Source organism: Staurois parvus, unplaced genomic scaffold (genome assembly GCF_062004578.1).
Source record: "Staurois parvus isolate SC_StPar_1 unplaced genomic scaffold, SC_StPar_1.0 ptg000604l, whole genome shotgun sequence".
In the NCBI taxonomy this organism is placed as follows: Eukaryota; Metazoa; Chordata; class Amphibia; order Anura; family Ranidae; genus Staurois; species Staurois parvus.
This window is the reverse complement of record NW_028318400.1, coordinates 3,110,738-3,128,252: the sequence shown is the minus strand read 5'-3', so window position 1 is coordinate 3,128,252 and position 17,515 is coordinate 3,110,738. Positions and strand designations below refer to the sequence as shown.

The window sequence follows — 17,515 nt, the reverse complement described above, 5'->3', positions numbered from 1 at the left end:
CCCTCCAATGTGAATAGAACGTGTTCAAACTGCTCTCCCCAGCAGACTAGGACAGCAATGCCTCTCTTTTTTTACAGGTTGGCATATTACTCGTGTACAGATGACTTCCATCTATAATGGCATCCGGTCCCGATACTCCTTTTTTTGTTGACCTCCCCATTTGGTGAACAGGAAAGAAAAAAAGGGATTCCAACAGTGTACAAACTTATTTAAAGTGGCTGTAAAGGCTCAAGGTTTTTTACTTCCATGCATTCTGTGTGCGACAGTTTCCCCCCAACCCCCCTAATACTTACCTGAGCCCCACTGCGATCCAGCGATATGCACGAAAGCCTCGGTTCTCCATAGACTCTCCCTCCTCATTGGCTGAGACAGCAGTGAGAGCCATTCGCTGTCAATTACAGCTAGTGAGCCACAGAGAGAGAGACGAGGCAGGCCTGAGCTGTAGCTGTGTGTGAATGCGACACAGAGCAACGGCTTGGGAGCCACCATAGCAAGCTGCTTACTCTGGAGGCAGGAAGGAGGGGCCAGGAGCTCCGGTGGGGGATCCGAGAGGAGGAGGATTAGGGCTGCTCTGTGCAAAACCACTGCACACAGCAGGTAACTATTACATGTTTGTTGTTTAAAAAAAAAAAAAAAAAAATGCCTGTTTTAATATCACTTTAATGGGTTCATTAAAGGAGAAGTATAGCCAAAGCTCTTTTGGCTGTACTGTGGATCACAGGACTACAGTTTGTTCTGCACTCCTGTGGCCCGTTTTCAGCTAACAGTGGGCTGATGTGAAGCAGCCTGTCCAGGCTGGGGAAGGATCTGTACTTTAAAGTCGGGATCCACCCCATAGTCTGGAGCGGTTCCTGGCTCAGCCTCTCAGCAATCCACTGAGAGCCTGAGCCAGCTGCTCCCTCCCCCTCCACAGTCCAGCGCTCCAGTGAGCGCTGGGGGGGGGGGGGGGGGCAGAGCAGACAGCGGGTGACTGACTGTCACTGCTCTTCTCACAGAGGCTTTGAGAACTCAGTGATCATGTTACCACTGAGTTGTCACACTTAGAACTGGCGGGGGACAGATGCAGCATCGGAACGATACTGTATCCACCGAGGTAAGTATGATATTTTTTTTTTTTTTTTTTTAAAGGGAAATCCCACACTTTTAAGTTCAGAAAGAATGGTTTGGCTTAAAATATTGTCTGCAATAAGGTTTTATTTGAAGTGCGTACTTGAATATTAATTTTCTTTGATCTTTTAGTTATCTTGAATATAAATAGCAAGGAGTTCTTTGCCAATATAATCTAGGTGAGAGGGGACAACCTCTTCTTTGCCCAGTGATAATTGATTTTTATAAAAAAACCAGCATATTTTTCTTTCACTGAAGGACAATCAAATAAAATTGCTATTCCAATCAAAGTTCATTTTAATGCTTTTTTTTTTTTCGTGAAAGCGAAATAGAAATATTTCAGAGATCTATTATCGGAGATGCATAAGACTTATTCCCTTCCTTAAATTCACAGGCTTGTCTCTTTGAGATAAAGCCAATATGATCCCTAGGAATAATAGATCCCAGAGGTGTTGATTCTGGGTGTAAGAATTTTGGCTGCGTTTTTAATGGGTGTTCATCTTTACATCGTTTTGAAATCATTATATATGAATCGGTATGTTCTGGGAAACTTCATAGCTTTAGTGATCATTATTGGCTTCCCTTTTTAAGGCATTTATTTTGGAAATGAGAAATTTCCCCAAACAATTGCATTTCAATTCTCATATTCTGCAATAGTGTAGAAATAAAAGCTGACGCTGAATTTGCTGCTGAGGGCGCCACCTGCATCCATTTTTAAATTTAGTCCCAGATGTGGAGGACTGTAACCTGAAATCTTTCCAATATTTTAGCTGGATACTGTACAATGCTATGTGTGTCCTAACCAAAATCTTATGTCTTACTATCTGGCTGTTTTTTCTTTTTTCAAACAGGTCTTTGGCCCTGAGACCACCCAGAGTCAGTTTTTTGAGGGTACCATTAGGAAACAAGTGATTGATTTTATGAAGGGTCAGAATCGCTTGATTTTTACTTATGGTGTTACCAATGCTGGTAAAACATTTACGTTCCAAGGTAAGCAACACTTATCTGCTAGATTTTGTGACTGCTGGTGTTGTAACCTTTCCTGTGTGAATTGTGGCAGATAATTCTGTGTTTCCATTCTTTACATAATGATGCCAGATGTGACCTTTGTTTGCATTCATTACCTAATGATCATTTTCTCATCACAGTAAACGGATCTGTATAAACATCTGTTACATTTAAGCTACTTTGTTGTTTCACCACTAGATGCTGCTATATGGTCACCAATTTTTATGTCTGTATTATTTGGATCAGAAGGTTTTCCTTAGTTTAGAGTTTCCTGCTTTAAAGCTGGTTTAGGTGCATTTGGCATTTCTAATTGTATCTGGGACACACAGAAGTCAGTTTCTCGTCATGACCAAACTGACTTCACCCAAAAGCTGGTTAATGCTCTGTGTAAGTGGTAAGGTTGTAATAATTTTAAAGCTTAAGAGCACGTTTACACTTGCTTTGCTCTCTGAAGGGTGACCGAAAAGCATTTTGATAGGCAGTGAGGAGGCATTGTATCGCCTCCTCACTACCTGCTTTAATTGCCTAAATACAGGACAGTTATGCTGCAACAACACTCGATTGTGGGGAAGTTACAGCATGTCCCTTTCACTTGAACAGTTCTTGCTCAGCAGGCGTTGCTGCCTGCCGAAAGCGAACTAGGGTATCATTTTGACCACGAAGCAAAGCATCCCACTCGCTGCAACAACAAAAGGGAGACCTCAGTTGTGAAGTTTTACACCCCCTTCATCACAAGTGTATACAAGCCCTACCTTGATTGAGATGTGCTGGTCTACTGAATGGATAACCAACCAATGCTTGCCTTAATCTATGGTCCTGTGTTTCACTTTTTTTCTGGTCAGTTTTGTTGCAACCTTTCTTGTTACATACAGGACAGGACCAGCTGTCACGTCATTAGGATGAAACATGGCCACTGGTCTATATGTGAGATCATAATAAAGCTTGTCCTGCATTGTATATGAAGATGCCAGTGAGAGGGCAGAAGGGCAACTTAAAGGGGTCAGTCATTACATCTGGAATTTATGGGAAGAAAGGCAGGACTGTGGATCAAGTAAATGGTTAAGTTCACCTTTAAGAAAAATTGGCACCTTATCGTTGTCACTGACAACTCCAGGTCTAGTACTATCTCAGGTTGCAGTGCTGGGCGTGCTGTGTAGACATGTTGTAGCTGTAATACTGGCAAGCAACAAACATGCTCAAGGTAGGTGGCTAGATGGTGAGTGACATTTTTGCATGTGGTGTCTTTTTGGAGTATCTCATATAGTCTTTTTGGAAGTGGTGCTGCACCAGTTCAGTTTAATTTATCTGCTTAAAGAAATTCAATGCATTTTGAAGTAAATAAATGCTTCACGTTATAGTAAACTTGGTGCATGCATGTGTGGTTATTTTGCAGACAGTTTGTGATGGATCAGCCTTCATGAATATAAGCATTTGTGGCTCACTTGATGATCTGGGTTTCAACTTTCATATGTTTTCAATATAAGAGCTTCATTCTACTATGTGTATTGAGTCTTCCAGTTTTGTATGTTGCTTTGTAACACTTTTTTTTTTTTTTTACTACTACTTCCCTTTTTTTTTTTTTTCTTTTATCATCACAGGTACAAAATATGATGCAGGCATCTTACCAAGATCAATGGAAATGCTTTTTAATACTATTGAAGGAAAAGTCTATTCCAAGATGGACATAAAACCTCACAGATGCAGAGACTATATACGGCTAACCAAAGAGCAAATGAAAACAGAAGCTGCATTCAAAAATAGTGTACTTCGTCACACAAAAGAGGTATATCCAGCAATGGCTGATGTGGTACATTTTTTCTTTTAATCCAGGGCTTGGATATTTGATTCTGTTATGCAGTCATGATGTGTTTGTATAAAGTCAGTCAAATGACAGAGCAACTACTGTTAAGCTGGCCATACATTATACAATTTTCTTCAATTTTATTTAGATTTACCTTCAACTATGTAGGGGAAGGGCCTGCCCGATTGCATACAAATTGAAGGTGTTTAGGTTTGCCCTGATATTATATGGTTTTGGTAACTCTAAAGGAAAATAGTACAAGAGAATTGTATAATGTATTGCCAGCCTTAGTCTTCATTTTTGATCATTTACAAAGACTTTATTATTATTATTATTCAAGATTTATATAGCGCCAGCTGTTTACGCAGCGCTTTACAAAATGAAGGTAGACATTACTGTTACAATACAATTTTTGGTATAGGAGGAAACACAGGGCCCTACTCCTTAGAGCTTACAACCTAAGAGGCAGGGTCAAGTGATACAAAAGGTAATAGCTGTGGGGGAAGAGCTGACGGAGGAAGTAAAAAGCAGTTCACTACTTAGAAGCAGGATAGGCTTCTTTAAAGAATGGTTTTCAGGGATCGTATAGATAGGTGATTAGATTAGGATGTAGTTGGACAGATTGGAGTAGGGAGTTCCATATAATGGGAGAAGTCCTGGAGGTGAGCACGGTTTGATATTTTGAAACTAAGTTGGTGATGTAGCTGGGGGCAGAGTTGTGGATGGCTTTAAGGGATCTATCCTTGTGATGAAGAGATCATTTTAGAGGGATCTAGCTCATTCTTCCACAGTTTGACAGGTTAAGGTCACTACCAACACAGGACAGAGGATGGGACCAGGCAGCTTATTAGTACAATCCATAAAAGTAAGCATGCTTTCTACCTGTCTAGTAATTTTCCTGTTAATGTAGGACACTGGTGAATTCACAGTGGGTATAGACCACCTATTTAGCATTCCTCTCAAATGGGAACAGTTCAACACACTTGGTAGGGGCTCTAGACCAGGGGTAGGCAATCTTTTGAGAGGTGAAGATCTACTTGAACAACATGAGAGATCAAAGATCACCGGGGTTCAGTGCCATTTAAAAAAAAAAAAGTTAACTAGCAAGGCCTAACTAAATGGCAAGGGAAATGTAATAAAACAAATGTCACTGTAAAAATACACTCTTGGCCTACCTTTTAAAAATGGATGGTGTCAGCAGGTTAATGGATGGGGTCAGTTGCCAGCAGGGAAATTGATGGTGCCAGTTGTCAGCAGGGCAATGGATGGTGTCCGTGTTGTTGTGTTTTTTTTTTTTTTCTATTTTTCTTTATTTTTTAATATTCAGAATTTCTTTAGGAGCCCTGTTGAAAGGGGAGCACTTGGGGGAAGGGCCAGGCAGCAGAAAAAAAAGAGGAACAAGGACGGGAGGGTCAGGAAGGGAGGCGTTTACTAGAACCTATCCCCTGGATTTTCCTTCTCCAGCAGCTGTACGCTGATGGGAGGGCGAGGAGGAGATGCTAACTTTCAGCTGCTCCAGGAGGACAATAAAGGGGATTGTCGGAAGGCAGGTATTTAAAAAATCTGAACTCCCAGCAAGTGGCTGGGTAAAGGGATTTTGCTACCGTAGTGCCTTAATGTGGCTGCCTAAGCAGCTGTATGCTGGGCGCCAGCATAAGGCTGCTTAGGCAGCTGCCTTAGGGTGCCAGGGTAGGGGGGGGGGAGGGCACGGGGGGACAGAAAAATCCCAATCCCCAGTCACTTGCTAGGAATTTAGATTTTTTTTTAAATACCTGTCCCCATGGGAGGGGGGAAGGGGACACTGCTTGGGTGGGGTGATATGAAGGGCAGTAGAGGACACTGCTATGGGGGTGGCCCTGCCCATTGCAGTGTCCTCTGCACATCATCTTCACCCAGTATTGTCCTCTGCCCCTCCTTTCCCTCATAGCAGTGACCACTGGCCCCCAGCGCCCCCCCACTATAGCAATGTCTCCCAACCCCACCTTTCCCCCAGCCTCTTCTGCTGCTGCTGACATGCTCGGTGCACAGACCAAGCAACAAATCACCTGTGGGTTAATTTGGCCAGCTCCTCCTCCTGCCCTCTGTCTTGAGCCCTGCTGTCTTCTGCTGTCCATTGAGAATGTCTGTCATCAGCAGTGCGGGAGAGGCTGTCTTCCGGTTACCTGCCTGCGGTCGACAGGTAGACCGCGATCGACTGGTTTCTGAACCTTTATCTAGACCTTTCAGTGTGCTTCCAGTCTGCATAGAGGAATGCCTTGAATAGCAGGTGTAGATCTTTGCAGCTGTAGGAGCTCTAAAAGACCCATGGCTGGAGACATACACACTACCCTGCATTTGGATGGTCAGTCTGCTCACGGTGTCCTTAAAGTCTTAAACGATCCCTTGCAATTTCAAAGTTTTGGCAGGAGACTGCGATGCCTCAAGGACAGTCTCTTCAGAGGTAGATTGGTGGGATTGTGAATCTGGGGCAGAGATGGTCAAAATGACCAGTAGCCCAGCCTGTTTTAAGGCTTTAGAAAAGTCAAAGTAAGACTTTGAAGGGGGTGATGCTGGAGTACGCTTAAAGCCTCTGCAGACCGGTTCTGCAAGGAATTGGATGACTCTGGCCACAAAGTACTGAGTTCCCATGTAGGTCCTGAATGACAAAGAATAAGACTACTTCTCTCGATATAGCTATAGGGTCTACAGCACTGGAGTCTCCAGTTCTAAGTGTAACCAGATTCTAGATTGCAGTGTGGTGTTTGTTTTTTCCCCTCCGAGAATTCAAATTAAACGTCCCCAGAACAGTTAGTGTAATATTGTTTGGAGTCACCTGTAGCAGTGGTGTCCATATACAGACATGTGTACATGTAGTGATACCACAGCTAGGTCCAATATGTGAGGTGAGGCCTTAGATTCTCATCAACCCAGGCAGCTGGTATTTATGAGGGTCATGAAGTGATTAGGTCAAGTAGACTAGCAGTGGGAATGGACCACAGTTGTCCCACATAGCATCTCGCTGCTACGCCTTCTTTACAAGCACTATCAATACACTGAATTATGAGACCTAAAGCTTGTGACATGGCTAACTTTTACCAGCACAGTAAAGGTCTGGAAAGCTTCACTATGCTGAGGCCCAGTATTCGAAAGGTCACATTCCACGCTATCCCCACACATCCAGTTCAGTAGGGTCTGGATATGGCTATCCAAAGTCGAGGTGGGGAAGCTCCAATCTGGATAGCTGTGTAGATTTTATCAAGCAGCAGCGTTTTAAGGAATCTTGATTAAAGTTGATTGGGGGGATGGGGTGGTATCAATTGAGAATAAAGTGGCAAAATGTGGTTGGACTTTTTATTTATTTCTCATTTTGAAGAAAAGATGTCCGTCCCCCTAATACTCTAGCAGAAAGCTTGCTGAGCAGATGAAGGGTTATACTGGAGATTGTTTAATGTTTCTGTTTGCCAATCCCCATTCCTCCTGTAGGTGACAGTATAAACCGACTATCTGAATTATGGTGTACATCAATGGCTATGAAATAAAAAAGGCTTTTAAGAATCTTGTATTGTCATTGACGTCTTGTATTTTTATATTGGTTTCTTACATTTAAACTATATTCCTGTTAGGCTGATCCTCAGTGTAGCATTAGGAGCAACAATAGCGCTACCTCTGCGGACACTACAGACGTGCTCACTGATGACGGTAATGTATCTAGATTCATTTGCTGGAGAAAGTACATTTCAAAAGTGTGTTGTGGTTTTTTTTTTTTTTTTTTTTTCCCCTCTCCTCCTGACTTTTTTTTTGAAAATTCTGAATACATTTAATTTTATTTCTAAGCACCTCAGCTCAACTTCGGTGCATAAAAACAGACAGTACATTGAGTCTTCACATGAAATCGAGTCTCTTTTGGAAAAATGCATATGGTATTTCCACACCGCACTGCTTGGCAGCCAGGGACTTCGTTGTAGTGTGAACAGGGCACATAAGTAACCATTGTTTGTTTGCACATTTTTGAGCTTTTATCTCCATAGAAATAAATGGAAACGCGTGATTTGTTCATGTTTACGTGGATTCGCGCATTTTGTTGCACGTTTATCCCCCCCCGAAAAAAATAAATTATTTATTTATGATTATATTTGTATTTTATTTTACATGTATTCATTTATGGTTGTTGTTAACACCCACCCCCATAAATAGACAACAAAAAATATTAACCCCTAACCTTAACTCTAACCCCTTACCCTAACAAGAAAAAGAGAGATTTAATAATAAAGAGATGAAAACCTCAGCAACAAATGATGCAACAGATGATATATATTTTTCTCTATTTGGCTAAAAAAAAGTCAAAGCTCAAAAACTCTGCATGAAATCGCACAACAAACTGCAAAAACGCTACGCTCAGTTCAGCCTGGCCGGTCTGGTTCCAAAGGGGAGGCTTCCTTGAAAAAATAAATCCCTAGCCTGTCCCTATTTGTCAGCAACCTTACCCTGGCGCTAGTCCCTTTTCCTGGCAGACTTCATCTCTATCCACTTCACCAAAACCCAGGGGCAGGGACTTATAAAGACCCTGCTGACCCAAAATGGCCACCAGGGGTCACATGGATGCAGCATAGCCAACCGGGAATGCTGCTCCATGGCCCAGGAAACCATAGAGAAACCAGGTTTCCAGAAACTTCCTCTCCAGCTGTGGTACCACTCATTAAGCAACACCTGCAGTGGAAAATGCAGATTGCATCTGCCTACACAAATCCCCGCAACCTCTTTACTTTTTTACATCAGTGTCCTTTGTCTCCCCTTCACATCAAGTTTCCACCCCCCCTACATCAGTTCCTTTCACATCACCCCCTTTCCCTTGTATCTGTCTCCTTCACATCACTGCCCTTTCCTTTATAGCACAAATAATGCTCTCCTTTCCCCCTTACATCACAGTCCACCCTTCATATCACAGTCACACCCTCCCTTCCTCCCTTTATATCACAACACTTCCCCCACTACAAATTAAATCGCTGTTCTCACTTTATATCACAGCCCTTTGGGGGGGTTGGACCCTCTGTCATTTATTTTCTTTTTCTCGCCTTCTCCTCTTTCTCCATTTTTAGAGGAGTGGTGAAGGGTTAGAACTTGTGTGTGTTTTTTTGCTATCTGTTCTTTCCGGTCTTGGTGACAGCTGCACCCCTCCATCCCTGGAGGAGAACTGATGCCCTGCAATCCATATAGTTGGCTACTTTAAACTGGCCAAGTACAATTTGTATGCTGGAAATCTGTTTTTTTTTTTCCCTAATTTTTAGGTTTTTTGTTCTATTTTAGTGGAATAATGTTGGCTAAAACTAAGGCTTTTGACATCTTTTGGAGTGATTTTTTGTTTTGCATTCCGCACAGGCACCGGAGGACTCTCCAACTACTCCCGTGTCCTGTCTGAGTTTGAAGAACGGTTAAGAGAATCAAAAGGCTTCAGCCTGGATGTGGATAAGGCAACAAAGTTTTCCGTTTGGGTTTCATTCTGTGAAATTTATAAGGAGTGCATTTATGATCTTTTGGATCCGGTATCGGGTGACAAATTTTATAAAAGGAAAACTCTAAAGCTTGCTCAGGACATTAAAGGATTCTCTTTTGTTAAAGGTAAGCATGTCTTCTAGCATATGTAAGCACCAATCATGAATATCTCTTCAAGATAGTGGGGGAGGTAATTTGTATTTCTAAAGTCAGCCATACATGGGTCGAATTCTGAAATTTTCTTTCGAAAATCTTTATTTTTTTTAAAGAATTTTTATTTGGATTAGTGGGGCCACAATCAATGATGGGAGAATTGTGTGAGAAATATCAAAGGAATTAGTGTGAGCTGTTAGCTGGAAACAAAAGAAAATTCTTGGCTACAAAAAATTTTTTTTTTTTGTTTTTTTTTTTGTAGCAAGAGGTGAAATTGAAGGCTTGGATGGTCAAATTTTGAAATCAATGGTGGCACCATCGGATTACAAACCGCACAAAATTTCTGATTTTTTTTGTACAGAAAATTCATTCTGAATTCAACCCATTTATGGCCTGCATTATGCTCTTCATGGGAAATGTGCTTGCAAAAAAACAGTTTACATGGAATTTTTTTTTTTTTTAAAGTAATAGTTTGTCTAACGCTTATATAACTACAATAACATTATGTAACTATACAATCATAATGTGAAGTGAAAAAATGCTGCGCTACATGAAACAGTGGCACAATCCATTATATAACCAAACAACAAAGTGAAAAGATAATCTATATATTAGAAGAAAAAACAGTAGGAAAAAATTATATTTTATATTTTTAAGTATGAATCAAGTTCAATCAATATAGTGTTCATTCAGTGAACCCTCCTTTTTGGATAACAAAAAATATGTGCATCTGTTATCAATTCCCGTGCAAAGACATCCTCCATCATATATCTGCTCACCTCACGCAGTGTGACCTCACATTATACAATGTTACAGTCTAACTGCTATTTTGGTCCCATATGGACTCAGATGATCAGCTTGCTGAATGAAGACTCCAAAGTAAGCTCCCTCCTGATGAGCGTCTTTGTATCAGCCGTATTCCTCATTAAAAAGAACTCGACATAGTTCTTTATCCTTATAAACTTTTATTCATCAATTGGACATATGAAATACACTCATGTTCCGGAGGTGTATTTTGCACCAGGTATGATGAAGATTCAGTGATGTACTGATTAACCACAAGATGGCAGTATAATCGCAGCAGAGTCCTGTACATACTCAAAACAGACACCATCCGTAATGCAAGGCCTAGCACGGGCCCACTCAATGAATGCTATTGCCTTCTGTAATGTCATTCCAAGAGCCGTTTGTAGAGTACTACAACCGCTATCCTGATGAATGGCAACGTTGTGATGTCATCCGCACACTCCACCCGACTCGTTTTGTCACTAGTCACGTGACTTTATCAAGGGGATACGATTGGACCGTCCGACAATCAATCAATTTATATAGTAAACCAGCGCCATTTGTTGTGGCCCGGCCTAGCACATGGTGGAAAAGCGATCACCGCCATTTTAACCGCTTGCCTACAGGGCACTTATACCCCCTTCCTGCCCAGGTCAATTTCCAGCTCTCAGCGCTGTCACACTTTGAATGACAGTTGTGCGGTCATGCAACACTGTACCCATATGAAATTTTTATAATTTTTTTGTGACAGAGCTTTATTTTGGTGGTATTTAATCATATCTGCGTTTTTTTATTTTTTCTTAAACCAAAAACCACTGAAAATTTTTCTTAGTTTTTGTTATAAAATTTTGTAAATAAGTGATTTTTCTTCTTCACTGATGTGCGCTAATGAGGCTGCACTGATGGACACTGATAGGTGGCACTGATAAGCAGTGATGAGGAGGCACTGGTAGGTGACACTGATGGGCATTGACAGGCATCACTGATGGGCATTGACAGGCATCACTGGGCACTGCCTGGCAGCACTGATAGCTGGCACTGTTTGGCACTCGGGGGTGACACTAAAATGCAGCTCAGATGGGCACTGATATGTGACATTGATGTGCACTGGTAGGCACTGATATGTGGCATTGATGTGGCACTGATGGGCACTGGCAGGTGGCACTGTTCAGCACTGACAGCTGGCACTGATGGACACTGACAGGTGGCACTTCTGGGGCCACACTAATCATCAGGGCACACTGATCATCAGTGCTCTGATGATCAGTGTACATGTCCCCTCCGCGGAATGCCGATTACCGACTCTCCTCTCAAGCTGTCAGCGTGACAGCTAGAGAGGAGAGAAATGCCGATAACCGGCATTTCCCTGTTTACATGTGATCAGCTGTGATTGGACACAGCTGATCGCATGACCGAGCCGACATCTTAGGCTCTTTCCGTGGATCGGTGATCCGCTGTGTCCGAAGGACACAGCGCACCGCCGATCGCCGCGCTGCCTGAGCCACACATGCGCGGTGAGAATAGGACGTCATATGACGTCCTTTCAGAACGAGAGAACCACCTTGCGCCCGTCATTGGACTATATGGCGGGCGGGAGGTGGTTAATGAATACCAAACAAGGAAAAAAGAAAATGCCAAAAAAACGCTGTTCATTGATCAATAACATGGGATCTGCATTGCATGAGCTGTGGAGATGTCACCCATTCACCATCCACAGCCCTCAGTATATTTCATACGGGATGCTTTATCAAGCAAGCTGCAAAGCCACTTACTAACGATAATATAACCATAATAAAACAAAAAAGAACATAAACATATTGTGAATAAAATCAAAAAATAAAAATTCTGATATAATATAATTACAAATTCAAAATATATATGTATAAAATAGATATAAACCTACTTAAAAATCACTAATGAAGCAGTTAAGATCAAATTCTCTATTTATCCCCTTGGGAAACAGTTAGAAGCTCATGGATCCAATAGGACTCCCTTTTACTAAACTCTTATCTTATTACTACCCCTCCAATTCTTTTTATATACTTCAATGCCCCAAAAGGTCAAACCTGAGCAATCCTTGTTGTGCACAGCCAGAAAATGCCTGGAAACATAATGTTTAGGAAATCCTTTGGTAATATTGCAGACATGTTCTTGGATTCTATCTTTAAGCATTCTTTTGGTGCGTCCAACGTATTGAAGCCTACAAGGGCAGGATAAACCATATACAACTCCCACTGTGTTGCACGATATAAAATCTTTGATCTGATATGACCTGCCTGTTACAAAACTACTAAAACTCTCCCTTCTTTTTTTCGACCACGTCACCCTTGTTTTTATCTTTTCACTTTGTTTTTTGGTCATATAATGGATTGTGCCATTGATTCATGTAGTGCAGCATTTTTTCACTTCACATTATGATTTTATAATTTGCTCCACTGAGACATGGGTTGTGTGCACTAGCGGCTACAGTATTTAATTGTTGTGTTTTTTTTTTTTTTTTTTCTATTTCACCATAGTTAGCGCTTGAGTTATTCAATTTATTTTACATTATGGTACTATGTTCAGTTGGAATATTTATTTGTAATCTTTTCTGCAGATCTCCAGTGGATACAGGTTTCTGATGCGAAAGAGGCATGCAGAATTCTTGCCTTGGGGAAAAAATTCCAGAGTATTGCTTTTACCAAGCTAAATAGTTCCTCCAGCAGAAGGTAGGTAGCTTCTAAATATTTAGGCTTCATTCACACTGGACGTTTTAAAAATGCTCCTCCTCTTGGCAGGAGTGTTTTGGCAGAAAACGCCTGACGCTTGTGGAAGTGTCTAATGCTTGGCATTAAATGTTTGGCTGTTAATTTTATTTAATTGGCCAGATTAATAATTTATTTAAATGGCCAGACTAAATTAACACTCAAGCGCTAAACACGGCTAGCGTTAACACACGTGTAGGTGCGTTTTAGACACATTAAACACTTTTTTTTTCTTCTGCCAAAATGCTGCTTCTAAACGCATTGGCAGTGGGTTTTGGTGTGGTGGTTTTTTTTTTTTTTTTTTTGTTTTTGTTTTTCTTTCTTTATAGCTCCTAAAAGCTTTTAAAAGCCCATGTGCAAGGACCTTTAGGATAACATGGAGGGGCATTTGGAAGCTGTAGTAAAAAAAAAAAAAAACCCGCCTGACGCCCGTAAAACTGACTGCAAAAATGCCCTGTGTGCATGAGGCCTACCGGATGCATTCTGATTCGGGTAGACAGTAATTTGGGTTATCATATTTGAATGTTTTTGGCTTTCAAGATCCCATTTAGATATGGTGTCCACAATGTATGAGTATTACAGGGTTATTCATTAACCAGCAAAGGGTATGCATAGCCAGAAATTGAGAAGAAAAATGCCAGTCCCTACATAAACGTAACGGAGGTAATAGCGTTCTGCTTGTTGAGTGCGGTTTATCAATATGTGTGTTTTTTGCTTTTGTGTGGTTTTTGTGTTTTTTTTTTTTTTTTTTTTTTTGTTTTGTTTTTTTTCTCAAATCCTAACCTTTTTAAACAGATACTCCAGCCCCCATCCCCCCCACCCCCATTCCCCCTCAAAAATGTTAAACCTAGCATATGCACAAAAGGTCATTTGTGCTCCTTTTTCTGCTTTTCACAAGAACAAACATTATAAATCTGCCTAGTTACTCAAGACTAGATTTGTCAGAATCTCTAGTGGCACCTTATGTATCTTCATTATTTGGTCATTTCCTACTACACCCTATTATACACACTATATATAGCAGTGAAAACCCATTCACTGTTTAGTATTGTACTAGGTTTGAAGTAGGTTTGAAACGAGGGATTTTACAGATATAAATACAAATTGCAACTTCCTTTTACTGATCTGACATCACTAAGTCACTGTGTGTTTTTTGTGTGTGTGTTTTTTTTTTTTTTTTTTTTTCCTTTCCTTGCTATCTTCACATATGGTTTCAGAAGTAAAAGGAGATGCCTTAATTCTCAGTTTTTCCTGTCTTTTTGCAGTCACAGTATATTTACTGTTCGCCTGTTAAAAATTGAAGATGCAGAAGTTCCACGAGTGGTCAAAGTCAGTGAGTAAGTATAGAAACAGTAAAAAAGAGTAAAGTTCACAGCACTATTGAATAACAGCAGCCTTGATGATCTGGATAAATCTTCCAATCATCTCAAGACAGACAGAATACAAATAATAGATCAGCTGGTGCTTGCTTTCACCTATAGACTAAAAAAAAAAAAAAATCACAGGTTATGATTCTGTTAGTCCATGCTGAATGCCACTTGTCCTCACAGTGGGATACACTTTTACACAAAAATGGCAGCATAAAATTGTATCCAATGTATTGCAAACCATTTCAGCTTGTGCTACTGGCTGATTGACAGAAACAGTGTTTCAGCTGCAGTTCTTTGATAGCAATCTCCAGCTCTAATGACAGCTCTTAGCCTCTGTTCTCATCCACACATGAACATGTTTTAAACTAAAAGTATAGCCAAAGCTTTTAGTTTAGTGTCAGTGGCAATGTGGATGGTAGTGTGTTTTAGGAAAAAAATAAAAGGTTTTAGATTTAAAGTGATTCTAAAGTGTTAAAAAAAAAAACACAAAAAAAACAAGTCAAACTTGCTTGCTCTGATGTCAGTGTGAGTATCGATGTGCTTAAGTAGGCTGGAAACAAAATTGTGTACTATTGTTTGTTTACCCTACTATGGGTGCACAGAACAAGTATTGCGTTTATTGCTGCGATTGTCAGGAGTAGGATAATCTATTTTGCAGGTGTTTTTTTTTTTTTTTTTTTTAAGTGGTGGGTTGCGGTAATGGCAAATAATAATATACAGCTACATTTTTAAAAAAAACTCTTATTACTATTTTGGGCCAGTTTTCATTTTTATAATATAACAAAGTCAGGATATATCATTAATATTTTCCACCAAATGAAAGCCCAATCTATCCTGAAAAACCAAAGTAAAATCCACCTGGATACCCTAAGTGACATGCGATAGTAAAACTGTACAGATCGTAATTAAAGTTGCAAACTTTTATTTGGACATTAAGGTTTGTTTCTTGGCATTTTTTTCAGTCTTATAACTTTCACAAAATATTTTTTTCTGTAATGCATTTATAGATTGGCATTGTGCGATCTGGCAGGTTCTGAACGATGTACAAAAACTCATAACGAAGGTGAAAGGCTAAAAGAGAGCGGGAATATAAACACTTCATTACTGATTCTTGGCAAATGTATCAATGCACTGAAGAACAGCCAGCAGTCAAAGTATGTTCACAATCTTTCCTTCGCATTTGATCACTCTTTAATTTTCTAAATGTTTCTTCCATTATCTGTTAAAAGTGATCTTAGGGTTTACAAGTCAACATGCTTTAAGTGTATGTTTGTTTGTTTTGTTTTTAATTCTATCATAACATTATTGTTCAGATAGTGTTTTTGTTGCCTTTTTTTTATTTATTTTTTTTTATTGATTTAAGAACATGTCTGTGATACAGGCACATTTCCTCATGCTTTATCCCTTTTTAAAAAAAATACATGATGATTCTGCCAGAAATCCAATGAGCTCCTAAATTCCTTTTGTGAATTGTCAGTGCTGCCTCTGTTGCACTGAAATACCAAGTCCTGTTGTCAGCCACTTGAGTTCTCTACTGCTGAGCTACAGAACCAACCTCTATTCTCATCTCCATTACTCCACTTTGTTTACCTTAAAGTGTTTGTAAACCTCAGACATGAAATATGAACAAAGCATATTCCTCTACAGTGTGTACTTGTCTCAGTCATTTCTCTCTGCTGCCTAATTTCTGCTATCGGCATTAGTTGCTTCTGACACAGTCTTCCTGACACCAAACAGAATAAAAGGTGGCTGGGAAGAGACTTCCAGCACACAGCCAGTGACTGACAGCCTATGTTCTGTTCCTGTGTACTGTGTGAAGGGGGAGTGGGGTCTCCCTTCCCTCCAGTAAGCCCTCACTGAGCTCTGTAGAGTGTAACTTAAGCTCTCCGCCCCTGCTTTTTTGGAAGCCCAGACAAGCTGTATATTGTACATTTTGCACTCTGTACAGATATAGAGAAGAGGGCTGCAGATAAAAAGGTATAACTGGTGTAGGAGGATTTTGTTTCATCTGTGTATCACCTGAGACCAGGCACTTCACTGGGTATATGTAAGGCTTTACAATGTCTTTTAACCCTCAGAGTAGATAATCGGTGGAGAAATGTCAACTGTTTAGCAGCCAGTGGTGTCACAGTTAATGCATGCATGGATGCATACATAATCATACTTTTTTTTTTTTTTTTCTTTTTTCCTTCAATCAAGACTCTTTACATTTCTGCTAAACCTTCGCCTTTGATTTCAGCTCTCAGCTAGGACTGGTCAGCCTATGCATCAGGAGCTTCATCAATTACTTAGGTCAGGGTGCTTTTGTTCCCTTTTCTTGCCAGTTCTTCTGTAGAAGGGGATAACACTGTGGGACAGAGTGCTAACGACGCCTGCTGGGTGGAGTGATACCTTTACCACAATATAGTGTCAAGATAAAATATTTCTGCTGCTGCTCCTGCTTGAAAAATGTAATGTGGATTTTTGACCTGTTCCTGCTGTGTGCTGATTGTTTTCTACAATGACTTTTGTTTTGGCTCTGGCTATCTGACCCTCTCCTACTACCAGCTGTCCAGGTTTTGTAAGCATCTAAAACCTTGCCTTTTACCGTAAAGCTTTTCTAAATTGCTGTACCACCACATGGTATTTCTAGATTTGGAAGAGTCCTTGTATAAAAAGCCTTTGATCTGCATAATCTTTGAATGAGACAGTGTGTCTTCTGACCAGCTCTTGACAACATAATCAAAAATTCTACTGGTGGCATGATCACCCTTCAGAAGAAGAAGCCCAAGGAAAAGGCTGCAAAGTCTTTTCTTCCTTTTTCTGTAATGTTTGTCCAGCCTATGCATTGGGGCCTACCAAGCTTGGTTTTCTGCACACCCACTTTCAAGTGCTGACACTCAAGGCCTACCAAATTTTTTTAGGCTTCCTCTGCATGAAAGTGTGGCCCTACTTTCCAGAGTGGGCAAAATTTGTTGGATTTTGTGGATGCTTGGATAGCTTGTATCTCTGATGCTTTGATGTTGAGCTCAAGGACTTCCTTACAGAACAATATGCTTCTGCCATCCCTGTTTTGGTTTTAGTTCCCCAATTGTTTG

At 40.5% G+C, this 17,515-nt stretch overlaps 1 protein-coding gene across 4 annotated transcripts in view; it reads left to right on the top strand.

Annotated features, from left to right (window-relative positions):
• The window catches only part of KIF20B (kinesin family member 20B), a 126,526-nt gene that overhangs the window by 17,378 nt on the left and 91,633 nt on the right, over positions 1 to 17,515 (top strand). For all 4 annotated transcript variants that reach the window (XM_089692770.1, XM_089692768.1, XM_089692767.1 and 1 more), the window contains exons 5-11: positions 1,959 to 2,097; positions 3,714 to 3,898; positions 7,519 to 7,594; positions 9,272 to 9,511; positions 12,921 to 13,032; positions 14,334 to 14,405; positions 15,446 to 15,592. In XM_089692770.1, the coding sequence (XP_089548896.1) occupies positions 1,959 to 2,097; positions 3,714 to 3,898; positions 7,519 to 7,594; positions 9,272 to 9,511; positions 12,921 to 13,032; positions 14,334 to 14,405; positions 15,446 to 15,592 (971 nt within the window). The remainder of the gene's footprint in view (positions 1 to 1,958; positions 2,098 to 3,713; positions 3,899 to 7,518; positions 7,595 to 9,271; positions 9,512 to 12,920; positions 13,033 to 14,333; positions 14,406 to 15,445; positions 15,593 to 17,515) is intronic.